The sequence below is a fragment of the Podarcis vaucheri genome (genome assembly GCF_965113315.1).
Source record: "Podarcis vaucheri genome assembly, chromosome: 10".
In the NCBI taxonomy this organism is placed as follows: Eukaryota; Metazoa; Chordata; class Lepidosauria; order Squamata; family Lacertidae; genus Podarcis; species Podarcis vaucheri.
In genome coordinates, this window is record NC_138748.1 from 17308107 (window position 1) to 17323266 (window position 15160).

The 15160-nt window shown below is 44.1% G+C and overlaps 2 protein-coding genes and 1 long non-coding RNA gene across 15 annotated transcripts in view; 2 read left to right on the plus strand and 1 right to left on the minus strand.

The window, feature by feature from the left end:
* The window catches only part of LOC309541781, a 575734-nt gene that overhangs the window by 444617 nt on the left and 115957 nt on the right, over positions 1–15160 (minus strand). The window lies entirely within an intron of this gene.
* The window catches only part of CADPS2 (calcium dependent secretion activator 2), a 367142-nt gene that overhangs the window by 105963 nt on the left and 246019 nt on the right, over positions 1–15160 (plus strand). The window lies entirely within an intron of this gene.
* RNF148 (ring finger protein 148) lies at positions 13096–14409 on the plus strand. Its single transcript, XM_082240291.1, has one exon. It carries the CDS (start codon positions 13288–13290, stop codon positions 14278–14280), a length of 993 nt encoding a protein of 330 aa, XP_082096417.1. The 5' UTR covers positions 13096–13287; the 3' UTR covers positions 14281–14409.

The window sequence follows — 15160 nt, forward strand, 5'->3', positions numbered from 1 at the left end:
CTGGACTCTGCTCTGTTCCAGTAACAAGAAGCCGAAAGCACCAGCCTGAAGATGACGAGTGAGACCTCGTCGAAACGTCGCCCAGACACCCCGACTCTTACACGGGAAGACACCCGAAGACACCAAAACCTGCATATATATATATATATATATATATATGCATGAAAAGCAAGGTTTCATCAACTTTCCTTGCTAAACTGCTCTTTTTCAGAGATGCCCATGAATCGGTTGACTTCTGCTACCTGAAGCACTGATGGACCTGCTCAGCAGCCAGAAGTATTTTGTCATCTTTCTCTGTCTTGACACTAGACATCCTTTTAGCATTTGGATAAGGTGTTTCTTGGACTTTGAGGGGGAAGGTCTATGTGTCAGTGGCAGAGCAATTCAGAAGGTTCTGGGTTCAGCCCCTGGCATCTTTAGCTAGGGCTAAGAGAGACTTGTCTGAATAAGGCAGCTTTCTACATATGTTCCTAGCTGCTGTTCTCTTTGACCAATCTGGGCATGTACAGTGGTACCTCGGGTTAAGTACTTAATTCGTTCCGGAGGTCTGTTCTTAACCTGAAACTGTTCTTAACCTGAAGCACCACTTTAGCTAATGGGGCCTCCTGCTGCTGCCGCGCCGCCTGAGCACGATTTCTGTTCTCACCCTGAAGCAAAGGCCTTAGCCTGAGGTAATATTTCTGGGTTAGTGGAGTATGTAACCTGAAGCATATGTAACCCGAGGTACCACAGTATATAGCTGCGGTTCATAGGGTGGAAAAATCCAAGGCATCTTGCAAGCAGAGATTTGGAGGAGTGGTAGAAACTCATGATAGGAAAACAGAGGGTTAATGCACCAAGAAGCCTAAAACACAATGTAGAGGCATACCGCACTACTTCCCTTATATTGTCTTATTTTGCATCTTTTCTGATGCAAAAAGGATTTAAAATGTGGAGGCTATATTTGGCTGCCAACATTACTCAGTTCAGTCTTCCCAATAAAGTCCAAAATCCCATCTGCTGGTGAAAGAGATCAAGGCAGTAGGGAAATGCTTAATGCTAATTCAGTGGTGTGGTCTTCTTCTCATAACTTCTCTGTAATACCTGCCAACGTTTTTAAAGCTATAAACCAAGAATGAAATCAAGATATGACGTTGTTTGCTCCACATTTCTAGGTAAGTTAGTTACTCGTGCTGGTCAGCGATATTGGAGAGGAATGCATAGAACAGCACATACCTTAGATCTGTGTTCAGTTCCTTTGCAGCAAATAGAGGATGGGCACATCTTCCATTGCTTGCTACAGTTAATTTAGAATTATCCAGGGAAAAAATAGAGAAATCTGGAAAACTCTGTAAGCAAATCCAAAATATGAGGTGAAGGAGAATTTGGGGGCTCGTGCAGCTTGCCTCAGTTTTGAGATGGGCTTTAGTTAACTCCCTGAGATTTACTTCCAAGCCTGATTTGGAGTAATTTAACCAGCACGTCTCATAGCAAGAAATGTAGTTTTTTGTTTTTATTTCTGTATTGTGGGGGAGGGGTTTGGCTTTGGAGCCTAAATTTGAAATTGTGACCACTGCTGACAGAAATGGCTCAAATATCATTGGTGTTTCAGACAGAACATTGAAATGGCGCTTGCCTGATAAAAAATAGAATGGATCATGTCTGAGGTGTGACTTGCCTTTCCCAGTGGTAGAGTTGACTCCAGCAGTGGTATGTAGGATTGGTGTCTACCTCGTGCCTCACAAGAGTATTGCAAAGATTTACTGCTTGTGATTGGCTTAAAGTTTGACCATGTAGAAAATTGGCTAAAGGGTTTTTGAAAGGATGTGCTCCATGTCTCAAGTATAATGTGTGGAAGTGGTAAAAAAGGTAAAGGACCCCTGGGTGGTTAGGTCCAGTCAAATTTGATTGTGGGGTGCAGTGCTTTACTTTGCTTTTAGGCCAAGGGAGCTGGTGTTTGTCCGCAAACAGCTTTTCTGGGTCTTGTGGTCAGCATGACTAAACAGCTTCTGGTCCAACAGGACACCATGACAGAAACCAGAGTGCACGGAAACGCCGTTTACCTTCCCACTGCAGCGGTACTGATTTATCTACTTGCACTGGAGTGCTTTCGAACTGCTAGGTTGGCGGGAGCTGGGACAGAGTGACGGGAGCTCACCCCGTTGCACGGATTTGAACTGCTGACCTTATGATCAGCAAGCCCAAGAGGCTCAGTGGTTTAGACCCCGCAGAGGATTGTTGTAGAAAGCACCAGTGTTTCTTATAGCAAATTCATACTGTGCTGGGAGTAAAATACACGTTCACTTCCTATTGGGAAGCTGGTGAAGCAGGTTTTCCAGGTGAGTGGTTCAAGGTGTTTGTACACGTGCATTGTATTATACTTTCTTCATCTGCTGCAGAAAACCAGCTTGACATGGGAGTTTCAATGGTGCTTCAAGTGTACTATGCCTTTATAGTGTGGATGAGGAACCTGTGGCCCTCTCAGTATTGTTGGACTACAGTGCCCATCATCCATGGACACTAGCCGAATTGTAATCTGACAAAATCTGAATGGCCACAGGTGCTCCTCGCTGTTTGCGCCATTGTTCAGAATGCACACTTTTCTAGATCTTTCAGCCATAGTAAAGAAATGTTTCAGTGGGCTGGCTGCAGCCAGGTCATGCATAACTTCCTTCAGAGTATAGAATGCATTAAATCCCTCTTGAATTTCAAAACTCAAGGGCAACAATTTATGTTTCTTGTCTTGGCAGATTGTAATGATTGTATAAAGCACTGCTGTTGAAGTTTATTTTCTCCAGTGGGGCATGTTGGGGAGAGATTGAGGTGAAAGTGAAATATGCTGTCTAATGGCTAAAAAGCAGAAATCTCTCTGTTGGCAGAGGTCTTCATCTTATGTTTCCCTTTGCTGTTTACTGGCACAAGTTTTAAAAACCATCTTCCAGTGCCATCAGGTTTTCAGGTTTTCAGAGGGCAGGTTGGGATTTTGCCCGTTGCACATCCAAGCTGTTAAACATAAAGCACAGAACAATTTGTGTATGTGTCTTTTTATTTTTTCAAGTGCACGCTCCGGCGGGAAGGTAAACAGTGTTTCTGTGTGCTGCTCTGGTTTGCCAGAGGCGGCTCAGTCATGCTGGCCACATGACCTAGAAGCTGTACACTGGCTCCCTCGGCCAGTAAAGCGAGATGAGCGCCGCAACCCCACAGTCGTCTGCGACTGGATCTAATAGTCAGGGGTCCCTTTACCTTTACTAGTTAGAGAGAACGATGGTGCCTTGTATTGCCAGCATGTCTTAGGTGATGATCTCCACACCTGAGATGAATCAATGGCCTCTGTTACTTGGAAAATATTATTCGGAGAAAAAAGATTTATACTGTACAGCACAATCATTATGCAGTTTTCTGTTATCTTTGCCACCTCAACAGCCCTGATAGCTGAGAAGTTAAACTAGGACCATGAAATCAGATGATACTTGCTATGTCAGGAAGGTTGTGGCCAGTTTTAGACTCTTGGCCAATAGGGTTGCAGTATTTATATGAGTCAATCCATTGTTTATGCTGTCTTCTGCTACTTGGCACCACCTCACTTCACATGGCTGTCAAAAGGGTAGGCTGATCCCAAGAACAATCTCTCCAAAACACAAACGTGGAAAGAAATGTTAGCTATCTGTGCCATCTTTTTTTGAAGAAACCATTAGCCATTGGCATCTTGTCACCTGAGCCATCACTTGGATCTGTTCCCCCTCCCTTTTCTTTTTTGCCTTTTTCAAAAGCAGGAAGGAGGAATGAAGCTTGACAGTAACTATGGAAGAAAGGTTTCGTCGTGCTGGAAACCGGTTATCTGCCTCCCCTTAATTTTTTGCCTGCCTCATTCTCAAGCAGCGAGTCAGTCCATCTACTATATGAACCTGACCCTTCACTGGGGGAAGTGGGCCATGTCTGAGGTGTACAACCCGCCACTGTTTGAAGAGAACCTTCCTTCAAAGAAGATGGTGGGGGTGTTGGCGATCCCGGCAGGAGAAGCAAAAGATGCCTGTAGTCTGGGCACGGATTTCAATGTTCCACCGAACACAGAGGCCTGGATAGCCTTCATTGCAAGAGGTGGTTGCACTTTCAAAGAGAAAATAAAGGTGGCTGCAGGGAAAGGTGCTACCGGAGTCATCATCTATGACCATACATGTCCAGACAAAGAGATTCTCATTTTGACCCACAAGGATGGAGGAGACATAGCTGCAATTATGATCAGCAGCCTGAAAGGAAAACAGATTCTACGTCTGATTCAGGAAGGTATCCGTGTAACTGCGGTCATTGAAGTGGGAACGACCCAGTGCTTCTGGAAGATCTATTTGTGTGCTTACTCTCTCATCCTGACTCTGGTTGCCTATTTAGTATTATGCTGCACTCCGGGGCAGATGGTGGTAAGACATGAAGAAAGGGGTGTCCAGGGAACAAAGGCAGAGCTCCGCAAAGCTGTTCATTTGCTAGCGCTGCGCAGGTTGAAAAAGGGCGAAATGGATCTAGCGGACGAGACCTGTGTGGTGTGCTTGGAGACATACAAGCCGAGAGAGGTGTTGCGTGTTTTGACCTGCAGGCACGTCTTCCACAAAAGGTGCATTGACCGCTGGTTGCTAAAGCGTGGCATTTGCCCTATTTGCAACCATGCCATTATCCAAAGAAGGAACTGAGAAGGATGGAGTCGCTTGCACCTCGCGTGGCTTCCAGAAGCATATATAAAAGTATTCTTCTCACTAGACAGATGAAGAACGAATATTTGTCAGAGGAAGGTGATTTGCATCTGAGGCTTTTGGCAGTTGTAATCGGTAATTAAAGTCCTAAACACATGATCCAGCAGCTCTTAAATCTGAAACTTTTCTTTCGCAGAATAATCCCTTCAGCGATAGACTTCTGGGGTGTGTCAGCTCTTGTGTAAGATCAACAGTTTATGAGTGAAGCCTCCTAGCTCAGGAAGCATTTCATATATCCGTTCAAAGTGTTTTATTTTCTCCAGAGACTCTGTTCACGTAAGAAACCCATAAGCACAAAATTGGTTTATTTTGTCACCTGAAAAGCCTCTGAAGTTGAAACAATATTTCAGCTGCATTTTTAGCAACAGTGATTCAACAAGGAGGGGGAAAATATATATCAGTTTTGTGTCACGGCTGCATTGAGAGGCTCTTTTCAGATTATTTTTGAACCACTGGGCTTTTCTTTTGGTGCAAAACCTCTGTTGCACCAAATCCAGTGCCAGCAGCGTGAAATCACATTTCCGTGTAATGTTCATGCATGGGAAGATTGCTTTGCAACCAGTGGTCTTACTCATGGGCAACGCAATGGGATGTGTGATTGAGGAAACAGAGGTGGGCTACAATAGATGGGAAAATATTTTTAAAACCAGTAAAAAAGGTTCGCAAAAGTCTTGCACTTTCTGTGACAGAAGAGGAAGCCTTATGACATTTACCACTTCTTTGTAAGGAATGTTTAAGTGCTTGAGTGCTACAGCTGGGATGTGTTCTGTCTACTAAGCAAAACCCTTCTAGAAAGTTCTGTTAGTCTGGGCACATGTGTGCAGGGGCAGATCTACTATGAAACTAAGGAAGCTTAAACTCCAGGGCCCCTAATTCCAGAGGGGTCCCAAAATCAACTTTTAGTCCACGTTGCTTAAAAAAGTTGGGGTTTCTCCAGCTGTTTTTTTGGAGTACAATTCCCATCACCTCCGACCACTGGTCCTGCTAGCTAGGGATGATGGGAGTTGTAGTCCAAATTTGGAGACCCCAAAATTTGGGAAACCTTGGCCTGTTAGATCCAATTTGAGTTGCACAACTCAAATTGCTTAATTTTTCATTGCATATATTTCATCAGTCCCAAAATTTGAAAGTCAGCAGCACAGAGGCTGTACGGGTTGTTGTAAACAACCCAACTGAAGAAGATAACAGTGGTTAACCCAGAGCTTGTTGCGAAGGGGCTCTGATAACAGTTGAAGCTCTAGGACCTCCAAAATGTGGGTCCACCACTGCGTGTGTGCGCAGTGATGTAGCCGGGCCAGGAAGAGTCCTCAACCAACAAGTTGCCCGTGGTTTTTTGGCAGAACTGTGTTCTACAGGTCCCTGATAAATGCAGGATGAAAACCTGGTATAGGTGTAGTGCAAGAAAAATGAGATTTCCCAGCAACAAATCATTCATTGGAGGAAAGATGTATGCACTATGTATATACCTCTGGTAGAATTGTAATATGGAAGGGGGGAAACCCTATAGGAAAGGTCTATTTCTTGATCGCCAGGTGAGGGGAAAAGAGGGATCAATGTTCACTGACTCTGCCCTCTGTACTGAATGCTTGACACTGTCTTCCATGCATTGGATGGGGAAAGTCTGGCGAAGGGAATTCTGTGTAGGCACCCTGTGTGATTTAAAACCCACACTGAACAGGGTCATAAATCCTGTGGGGAGGCTTTCTGCCTAACACTGCTTCTCCACCTCAGCCCTCCCTGTCCTCTGCCACACTGTGTAACGTGGCAATGGGCATTTGACAGGGCGGGCACCAGCAAAAACATCCTTCCTTGTTCTTCCATCCCTCACTCATGTTGATGGAATTACAAGAGGAGGAACGTTCAGATAGGACGACCATTCAAGTGCCGATCCATAATGCAGATCTGTTATTTTGTCAATGGCTTGCTTGTTTTCTTGTTTCTTAACAAAAACAATTGGTGGTATGGACTATGGCAATGCACTCTACATGGGGCTACCTTTGAAGGTGACCTGGAAACTCCAACAAATCCAGAAGACGGCAGCTAGACTGGTGACTGGGAGTGGCCACCAAGAACATATAACACCGGTCCTGAAAGACCTACATTGGCTCCTAGTATGTTTCCGAGCACAATTCAAAGTGTTGGTGCTGACCTTTAAAGCCCTAAATGGTCTCGGCCCAGTATACCTGAAGGAGCATCTCCACCCCCATTGTTCTGCCCGGATACTGAGATCCAGCTCTGAGGCCTTCTGGTGGTTCCCTCACTGTGAGAAGTGAGGTTACAGGGAACCAGGCAGAGGGCCTTCTAGGTAGTGGCGCCCACCCTGTGGAACACCCTCCCATCAGATGTCAAAGAAATAAACAACTATCTGACTTTTAGAAGACATCCGAAGGCAGCCCTGTTTAGGGAAGTTCTTAATGTTTGATTGCTTTTTTTGTTGTTGTTATTAATATTCTCTTGGGAGCCGCCCAGAGTAGCTGGGGAAACCCAGCCAGATGGGTGGGGTGTAAATAATAAATATTCATTCATTCATTCATTTCTTTTTCCATGTGTGATTTTCAGGATTGTGTTTTACCTAGTATCTCATGGTATATTTTGCTTTCAATGGTGCCTGCGTAGGAAGTGCCAGATACTTTACAATGTTTATTCCTAGATGGTACAGAGAGCCACCAGAGGCCTTTAGCAATTTCCCATTCTTTAGCTCACCCCACAGCCTTGATTCCCACTTGGAATATCCCAGTTTGTGGACCTGAATGTACACAAGTAAGGGTTATGAAGGCAGAAAGAGACAAATGGACCAAATAATTGGCTGCAGCTTAGATGTGGAAATCCTGGTTCCTTGAAAGCAGAATTCCTTATTAGAAGTGAAATGGGGAGCTCTAGTTTAATGTTGGTTAATTTGCTGGGATCATGAGGGAAAGACACAGAGTACAGGACCGTGATGTTCATTCTCGGCTTCATAAACCACACTTTGAATGGCAGAATTTACATCAGAACTGAGCCTGTAAGTTTTCAGGAAATTTTATACTGCCAGGAAACTTCATGGAAGAACTATAAAGAGATTATTATTTCTCTAGTTACCTTCTCACCGTGGTTACAATAGACTCAAAGCTCTGTTTTTAGCTCCCTGTGAATCACACCAGAGTTGTTGACTGTCGGCTGTGTACACACCATACAATTAAAGCACATGACTTCTGCAAAGAATCTTGGGAGATGTAGTTAAGGGTGCTGGGAATTATAGCGCTGTGAGGGGTAAACTTAGTTTTCAGAATTCTTTGGGAGATGCATTGTGCTTTCATACTGGCTGAATGTGAGCTTTCATGCAAGTCCTTCCACTGTGCTTGAAAAGTTGCTTGAAACTGTTACGGTTGTTATAAGAATACAATCACTTCTCTCTTTTCTTTATCAGTCCCATTTAAAAATTAACGAGACTTCAAGATTATTCCTAGGCTGTTGGAAAATTGGAAGAGCGAGCTTTGGCTCTGTTTTACAATAATCACGGCATAGGCTCTTTCTCTAAAACAGGGGTCAGCAAACCTTTTCAGCAGGGGCTGGTCCGCTGTCTCTCAGACCTTGTGGAAGGCCAGACCATATTTTGAAAGGGGAAAAAATGAATGCATTCCTATGCCCCACAAATAACCCAGAGATGCATTTTAAATAAAAGCACACATTCTACTCATGTAAAAACACGCTGATTCCCGGACCGTTCGCAGGCCGGATTTAGAAGGTGATTGGGCCAGATCTGGCCCCTGGCCCTTAGTTTGCCTACCCATGCTCTAAATTGTCAAAGTAGTAGAAACCACCACCTCCCCCAATATTTTAAAGGGGCAGATATAAACAAAAGTGGCATAGCTGGTGGTATTGATGCTCAGGTCAAGAATATCAAAGGAAAAGAGAGAGAGAATAGGATTTGCCATCTTGCCATTATGTAGTCTGTATAAAAAGTACACAGCATAAAATGAAATGGTTGGTGGTTTCAATGATCCCATACATGGGCAATCAACTTGATTTTGTGGACACAATGCAAACCAAACATCTGTATTCGCTAGAAAAAAGGATACCTGATCTTTCTAATTCTCTGACCAGTAAAGGAATATCCCCCCAAAACACCAGCAGACATCTCAAGGGAGGAGGCCTGCCCCACCCCAAATGAAAACATCTCTGTAGGGAGCTCTACCTATTTCATACTTTAAGAATCTGGACTGGAGGTGTGTATTATTTTTCCCTGTGGACCTGAAGTTTCTTTGTTCTTCTCTCCCCTGCTCTCTCTCCCCTCCTCCCTTTAAAATATGAGTAAGCTAAGGAAGGAGTGGTCATTTGAGGCAGTTCTGATGTCACAATGGCTACAGCTCTCTTCCTGATGACAGACCTGCATGTTGTGATCTATAGTGGTGGTTCTGTGTCTTACTGGTATGGAGTTAAGGGGAGTGGGGGCTGAAATTCTACGTATACATGTTTGTGAGGTTTAGAGTCTGCGGTGCCTTTCTAGTCAATGGGATTTTTGATCTTTCTACAAATATGGAAAGACATCTTTGTTCATCACGCTGCCTTGGCTGTTTGACCATGTGAGTCATCGCTTGGATTTTTATTTTTGCTGCTTGCAAAAGAAAAATGAAACTTCCCAACAATGGTGGAATAAATGTTTCCTCTTTCTGGAAGATGGCTTTCAGCCTCTCCCTAATATTTGGTGTGCCTCGCTCTCAAGCTGCAAGTTGCTCTGTTGGCTATATTAATCTAACCCTTGACAGTGAGAAGTGGGCCATATCAGTAGCACAAAATTCAGCTTCCTTTGAGGAGGACCTCCCTTCAAAGAAGATGGTAGGGCTGTTGGTGAAGTTAAAGATGCCCACAGAAGCTAAAGGTGCCTACATCATGGGAGCTAAGTTCAGTATACCACCAGACACTGAGTCCTGGATAGCCTTCGTTGCAAGAGGAGGTGATGCTTCTGAAAGGAGAAGGAAGGCACCGGTAGGAGAAGGTGCCACAGGTGTTGTTATTTATGACCATTCGCATCCAGACAGAGAGATTCTCATTTTGACTTGCGACGACGCCTGCGATATTGCCACCATCATGATTAGCAGCCTGAAAGGAAACCCAATTTTGCAGTTGATTAAGGATGGTATCCAGGTCACTGCTGTAATCGAAGTGGGAGCTATGCAGTGCTTCTATAAGATCTACCTGTGTTTATTCTTCCTGCTTTTGGCATTTGTTGCCTGCGCAGCGTTGTGCTGCACTCCGGGGCAGACTGGGGCAAGACAAGAAGAGAGGAGTGTCAGGGCAGCAAAGGCAGAACTCCGCAAAGCTGTAGATTTGCTTGAGCTGCGCAAGTTGAAAAGGAACGAAACAGATCTCGCAGGAGAGACCTGTGTGGTGTGCTTGGAGACATACAAGCCGAGAGAGGTAGTGCGTATTTTAACCTGCCGGCACATCTTCCACAAAAGGTGCATTGATCGCTGGTTGCTAAAGCGTGGCATTTGCCCTATTTGCAACCATGCTGTTATCCAAAGGAACTGAGAGGGACGAAATCACTTGTATCTCGTGAGGCTTCCAGCACTGCTTTAACTTTCAGAAAGCATGTATAAAAGTATTCTCCTCACTAAACAGGTGAAGAACTGATATTTATTGGGGGAAATGATTTGCCTTTGAGGCTACTGGTAGCTGGGACCGTTAATTAAAATCTTAAGTGTATGTTCAGCAGCTCACAGATTCAAAATTATTTTATTTCACAGAAGAATATATTCAGCAATCGGCTTCTGAGATGGCTGTGCTCATATGTGAGAACAACAGTCTTGAGTGAAGCCTCCTAGTTCAGGGAGTATTTCATATATCTTTGCAAAGTATTTCATTTTTTCCAGAGACTCTGTTCAATTAAATCCATAAGTACAAGATCAATCATCGCACACTGGTTCAGGTTGCTTGTTGAAAGCATTTTTGCTTTACTCCTACCAAGGAGGACAAAACTAAAGAGGGGGACTGCCATTTCTCTGTTGAGATACATATGCATCTACTTTTTAATTTCTGAAAAAGAATGTTAGGCAAAAATGTGTTTGGGAGGAAAGCTCCATGGTTAATCCCAGATAACTGGCTTTAGCCCAACAGTGCATGAGCCTTTGCCTCATCTTTCCTAGAGTGTGTTGGCAGGGAGTGAAGAGGAGGAATCAAAAACATATGGCTCCTCCTCTTCACTTTTTGTTGTGCTGGAGTCTCTATCCATATGTTCAACTTACAATGCCAGTGGAGGATTCTAAACCGAAGCCTCACCTCCATATGAGAAGCACATTTAACATTATTTCTCTTTTTAACTATATTTGATAACCCCAGTAGCAGCAGTCAGTCAAATACATATTATGGTCAACCAGCCACAAAAAATATCATGTAAAAAAATACATCATCGTACTTTTGAGGAAGAAAAATAACAAGGGGGTCTATTAAACCAGTTACTGAATAGGTGACAAAATTTCTGAACATCTCTTAGAGCTGCTATGATGATTACCTCTTTTAACCATCCCTGCAGCACTAACAGACATTCAGATATTTTGCCACCTGTTTAGTAATGATTTTATTGGACCCCTCAAATAAGATACTCAGAAGGGCCTCTAAGGAAATTAGTATTATTATTATTAATAATAATAATTTCCCACTTTTTCCTCCAGACACAGACTCAAGGCAGCTCACGGATAAAGCAGAAACTGCTAAAAACATGGACAAAGCCATCATTAAAAGCAACTGAACACTAATAGAATTAAAATAATATATATGATATCTATTTTAAAAATACAGATAATTAGAATAAAAGCCCTACAGCACCAGCCCTTTCTTTAAAAAACAACAGTCAGTTCCCCCAAAGCCTATTGGAACAAGCAAGTCTTCACCTGCTGGCGGAAGAACAACAAGGAGGGAGGGAGCCAGTCTTAACTTCTCTGAGAAGGGTGTTCCAAAGTCTGGGAGCAGCTACCAAGAAGGCCCTCTTCTACCAAGCAGGACAGGGAGGGTGGCAAGACTGAGAGATGGGCCTCCCCTGAAGATCTCAAAGCCCAGGCAGGTTTGTATGAGGGAATACAGTCATTCAGATAGCTTGGACCAAAGCTATATAGGGCTTTATAGTTCATAACCTACACTTTGAATTGTGCCCAGAAACAGACTGGCAGCCAGAGGAATCGTAACAAGGGAGTTATATGCTCCTTATAACCAGCCACAGTCACAGTCTACCTGGAATTCATAAAAATAGATAGAACAACACCTCCAGCCCAATACCTACAGAAATTTTTGGCAGTACAGGTACATTAACAGCAAAAGTATAACTACCCCAGTCCATCAAAAGCCAGTGGGGCAGGGGAGTTAAGATTTTATTTGGTGCCAGAAAAAAATGACAGCAAAGGTGCCAGGCGGACCTCACTGGAAAGGGTTCCACAGATGGAGAGAACTGTGACTGAAAGGGTCCCTTTATTCTCTGAGCCTCAGGGAAAGGCCTTAGATGAAGGTCTAAGGGGTCCTGAGCCATTAAGACCTTCATACGTCAAAACCTTGAGAGTGAAAACTGGCGGCATTTTCACACCTTGTCAGTTAGCACGTTAATTTAACGACAGAGTTGGGGGTCATTTTTTTGCAGCGCTCTAACAGAGTCGGAACCTGACAGTGGAATATTGCATAGACTAAAGTGCACCAGCAAAAAACAGTTGTGTGTGTTGCTATCTGCTCACCTAAGCTATAACGATACAGCATCACATACCTTCAGACTTCTATTAGATGCCAAACCCTCCAGTAAAAGTTACCCAGAAGGTTGTGAACATTGATTTACACACTATGCAATATTTTAGTTGTACATCCGGATTCTGTGTGGTGGGGGAGGGGATAATAAAAGTATAAGGTAAAAGGTAAAGGAGCCCTAGATGGTTATGTTCAGTCAAAGGCGACTATGAGGTTGTGGTGCTCATCTCTCTTTCAGGCTGAGGGAGTCAGCGTTTGTCCACAGACAGCTTTCCGGGTCATGTAGCCAGCATGACTAAACCGCTTCTGGCGCAATGGAACACCGTGACAGAAACCAGACCACACAGAAATGCTGTTTACCTTCCCACCACAGTGGTGCCTATTTATCTACTTGCACTGGTGTGCTTTCAAACTGCTAGGTTGGCAGGAGCTGGGACAGAGCAACAGGAGCTCATCCCATTGTGGGCATCTGAACCGCCGACATGATCGGCAAGCCCAAGAGGCTCAGTGGTTTAGACTACAGTGCCACCCACATCCAAAAGGGTATTTGGATGCTGAGCTAGTAAGATTTTATATAGACCACGTCCTAAGTCAGTGCTAATTGGCAGAGTTGTCCACGATGTCATAATTTCATTACGTAACAATGAGCTACTTCACTGGAGGAAAAGCCACCCTGATTTTTGCTTGATGCCACCTGCCATAAAGCTTTGCCAAGTATCTAAGCCTGGACAGCCTGCTGAGGTCGCTTCTCTGCAATTTGGGGGGGATAGGTTTTTAATATCTCTCTGCTAGCAGCGACTCGGCTTTGGCATGCTGGTGACTTTTGCATTATTGATTCAGCAGCTGTTTTGCAGGTGCTAAGATGAGCATGCCTGGGACTGCCATTGGAAGAGGAAGGGCAACATCTCTTTGTTACCTGCACCTTGGCCTCCTCCTCGCCCTCTGTATGCACAGCTCAGGAGCTGACGCCTTTTGGGTTGCCAATCTTAACATATCGTTCCTAGTAGCAAATCGGACTTTGTGGGAGATTTTGGAAAACGGGGTGTTTGCAAGAGCCTCTCCTTTGAAGAAGGTGTCTGGGGTTGTGGTGCCTCCGGAGGGTCTGCATCAAAATGCCTGTAGCTCTTTAACACATTTTAAGAAACCAGCGAACGGGGACAGTTGGCTAGCTCTCATCATGAGGGGACGGTGTTCATTTGCAAAGCAAATCATGGTGGCCGCAGAAAAGGGAGCTGCCGGTGTGATCATCTATAATTATCCAGGTACAGGCAATGCTATCTTTCCCATGCATAACTTTGGGGCGGAAGATATTGTCTCAGTTATGATCAGCAACCTGAAAGGCATAGATCTTTTGCATTTGGCTCAGAATGGCATCCAAGTGAGGGTAACCATTGATGTCGGGAAGCACCATTACCCATGGATAACCCATTACATGGGTACCATTTTTGTTTTTGCCTCCCTTGCTGTGGCATATTGCACCTGCTACTCTGCCGCAAGGCTGCGGAGATCAAGGAACCCGGTCCATAGATGGCCGCAGGAACTTGATATCGGTAAGGCCATGAATGATCTTGAGCTTCGCACATTGAAGAAGGACGACAAGGAAGTTGGGTCGAGTGGAGAGAGCTGTGCGGTGTGTTTGGAAATGTACAAGCCGAAAGACATAACCCGTGTCTTGCATTGCAGACATCTTTTCCACAAAGCCTGTGTTGATCCTTGGCTTATGAATCACCAGACATGTCCTGTGTGTAAATGGGACATGCTCCGAATGGTGGGAAGCATTGCAACGGAAGCGGAGTCATTGGGTAGGCAAAGGCCAAATGAAGTTTCTCCCATGATCAGTTCTTCTAAGCAATAGGACTGTCATGAGTTCATGAAGGAATGCAACAAACGCTCATTCTGGAGACAAGCAACTTTTTCCATGCTTGATTGTCTCATTCCTAAAAATCAAGCGTAAGCATATGTGAAATAAAAAGCTTTGCTTCTACTTCTCTGCAGTTTTTAATGTCTGTTGGTTCAACAAGAATAGAAATTGCTTTAGGTTCATGAGTTTCTCCCGGGTTGTATGCATTAAATTCATTTTGGGTTGTGGTTTTTCCCTTTTTTGTTTTTTTTAAAAAGCAAAACCGAAACATGTTTTCAAAATTGTAAACTGAATCTCTTTGAGTTTTACAACATACAACTGCAGTAGCGCAAATAACTTTCTCCAAAGAGGACTCTTGTATGTAACTTATTAACAATTAAACCTCAAAGGTGATGCTTTTTCCTTTTTAACGCTTTTTGTATTACATGGTCCAAAATGGATGGTGGCAAAGAGCAATGGAAACTGTTGTTGCTGTTGTTTAGTTGTTTAGTCGTGTCCGACTCTTTGTGACCCCATGGACCAGAGCACGCCAGGCACTCCCGTCTTCAACTGCCTCCCCCAGTTTGGTTAAAGTCATGCTGGTAGCTTTGAGAACACTGTCCAACCATCTCGTCATCTGTCATCCCCTTCTCCTTGTGCCCTCCATCTTTTCCAACATCAGGGTCTTTTCCAGGGAGTCTTCTCTTCTCCTGAGGTGGCCAAAGTATTGGAGCCTCAGCTTCATTATCTGTCCTTCCAGTGAGCACTCAGGGCTGATTTCCTTAAGAATGGAGAGGTTTGATCTTCTTGCAGTCCATGGTACTCTCAAGAGTCTCCTCCAGCACCATAATTCAAAAGCATCAATTCTTCGGCGATCAGCCTTCTTTATGGTCCA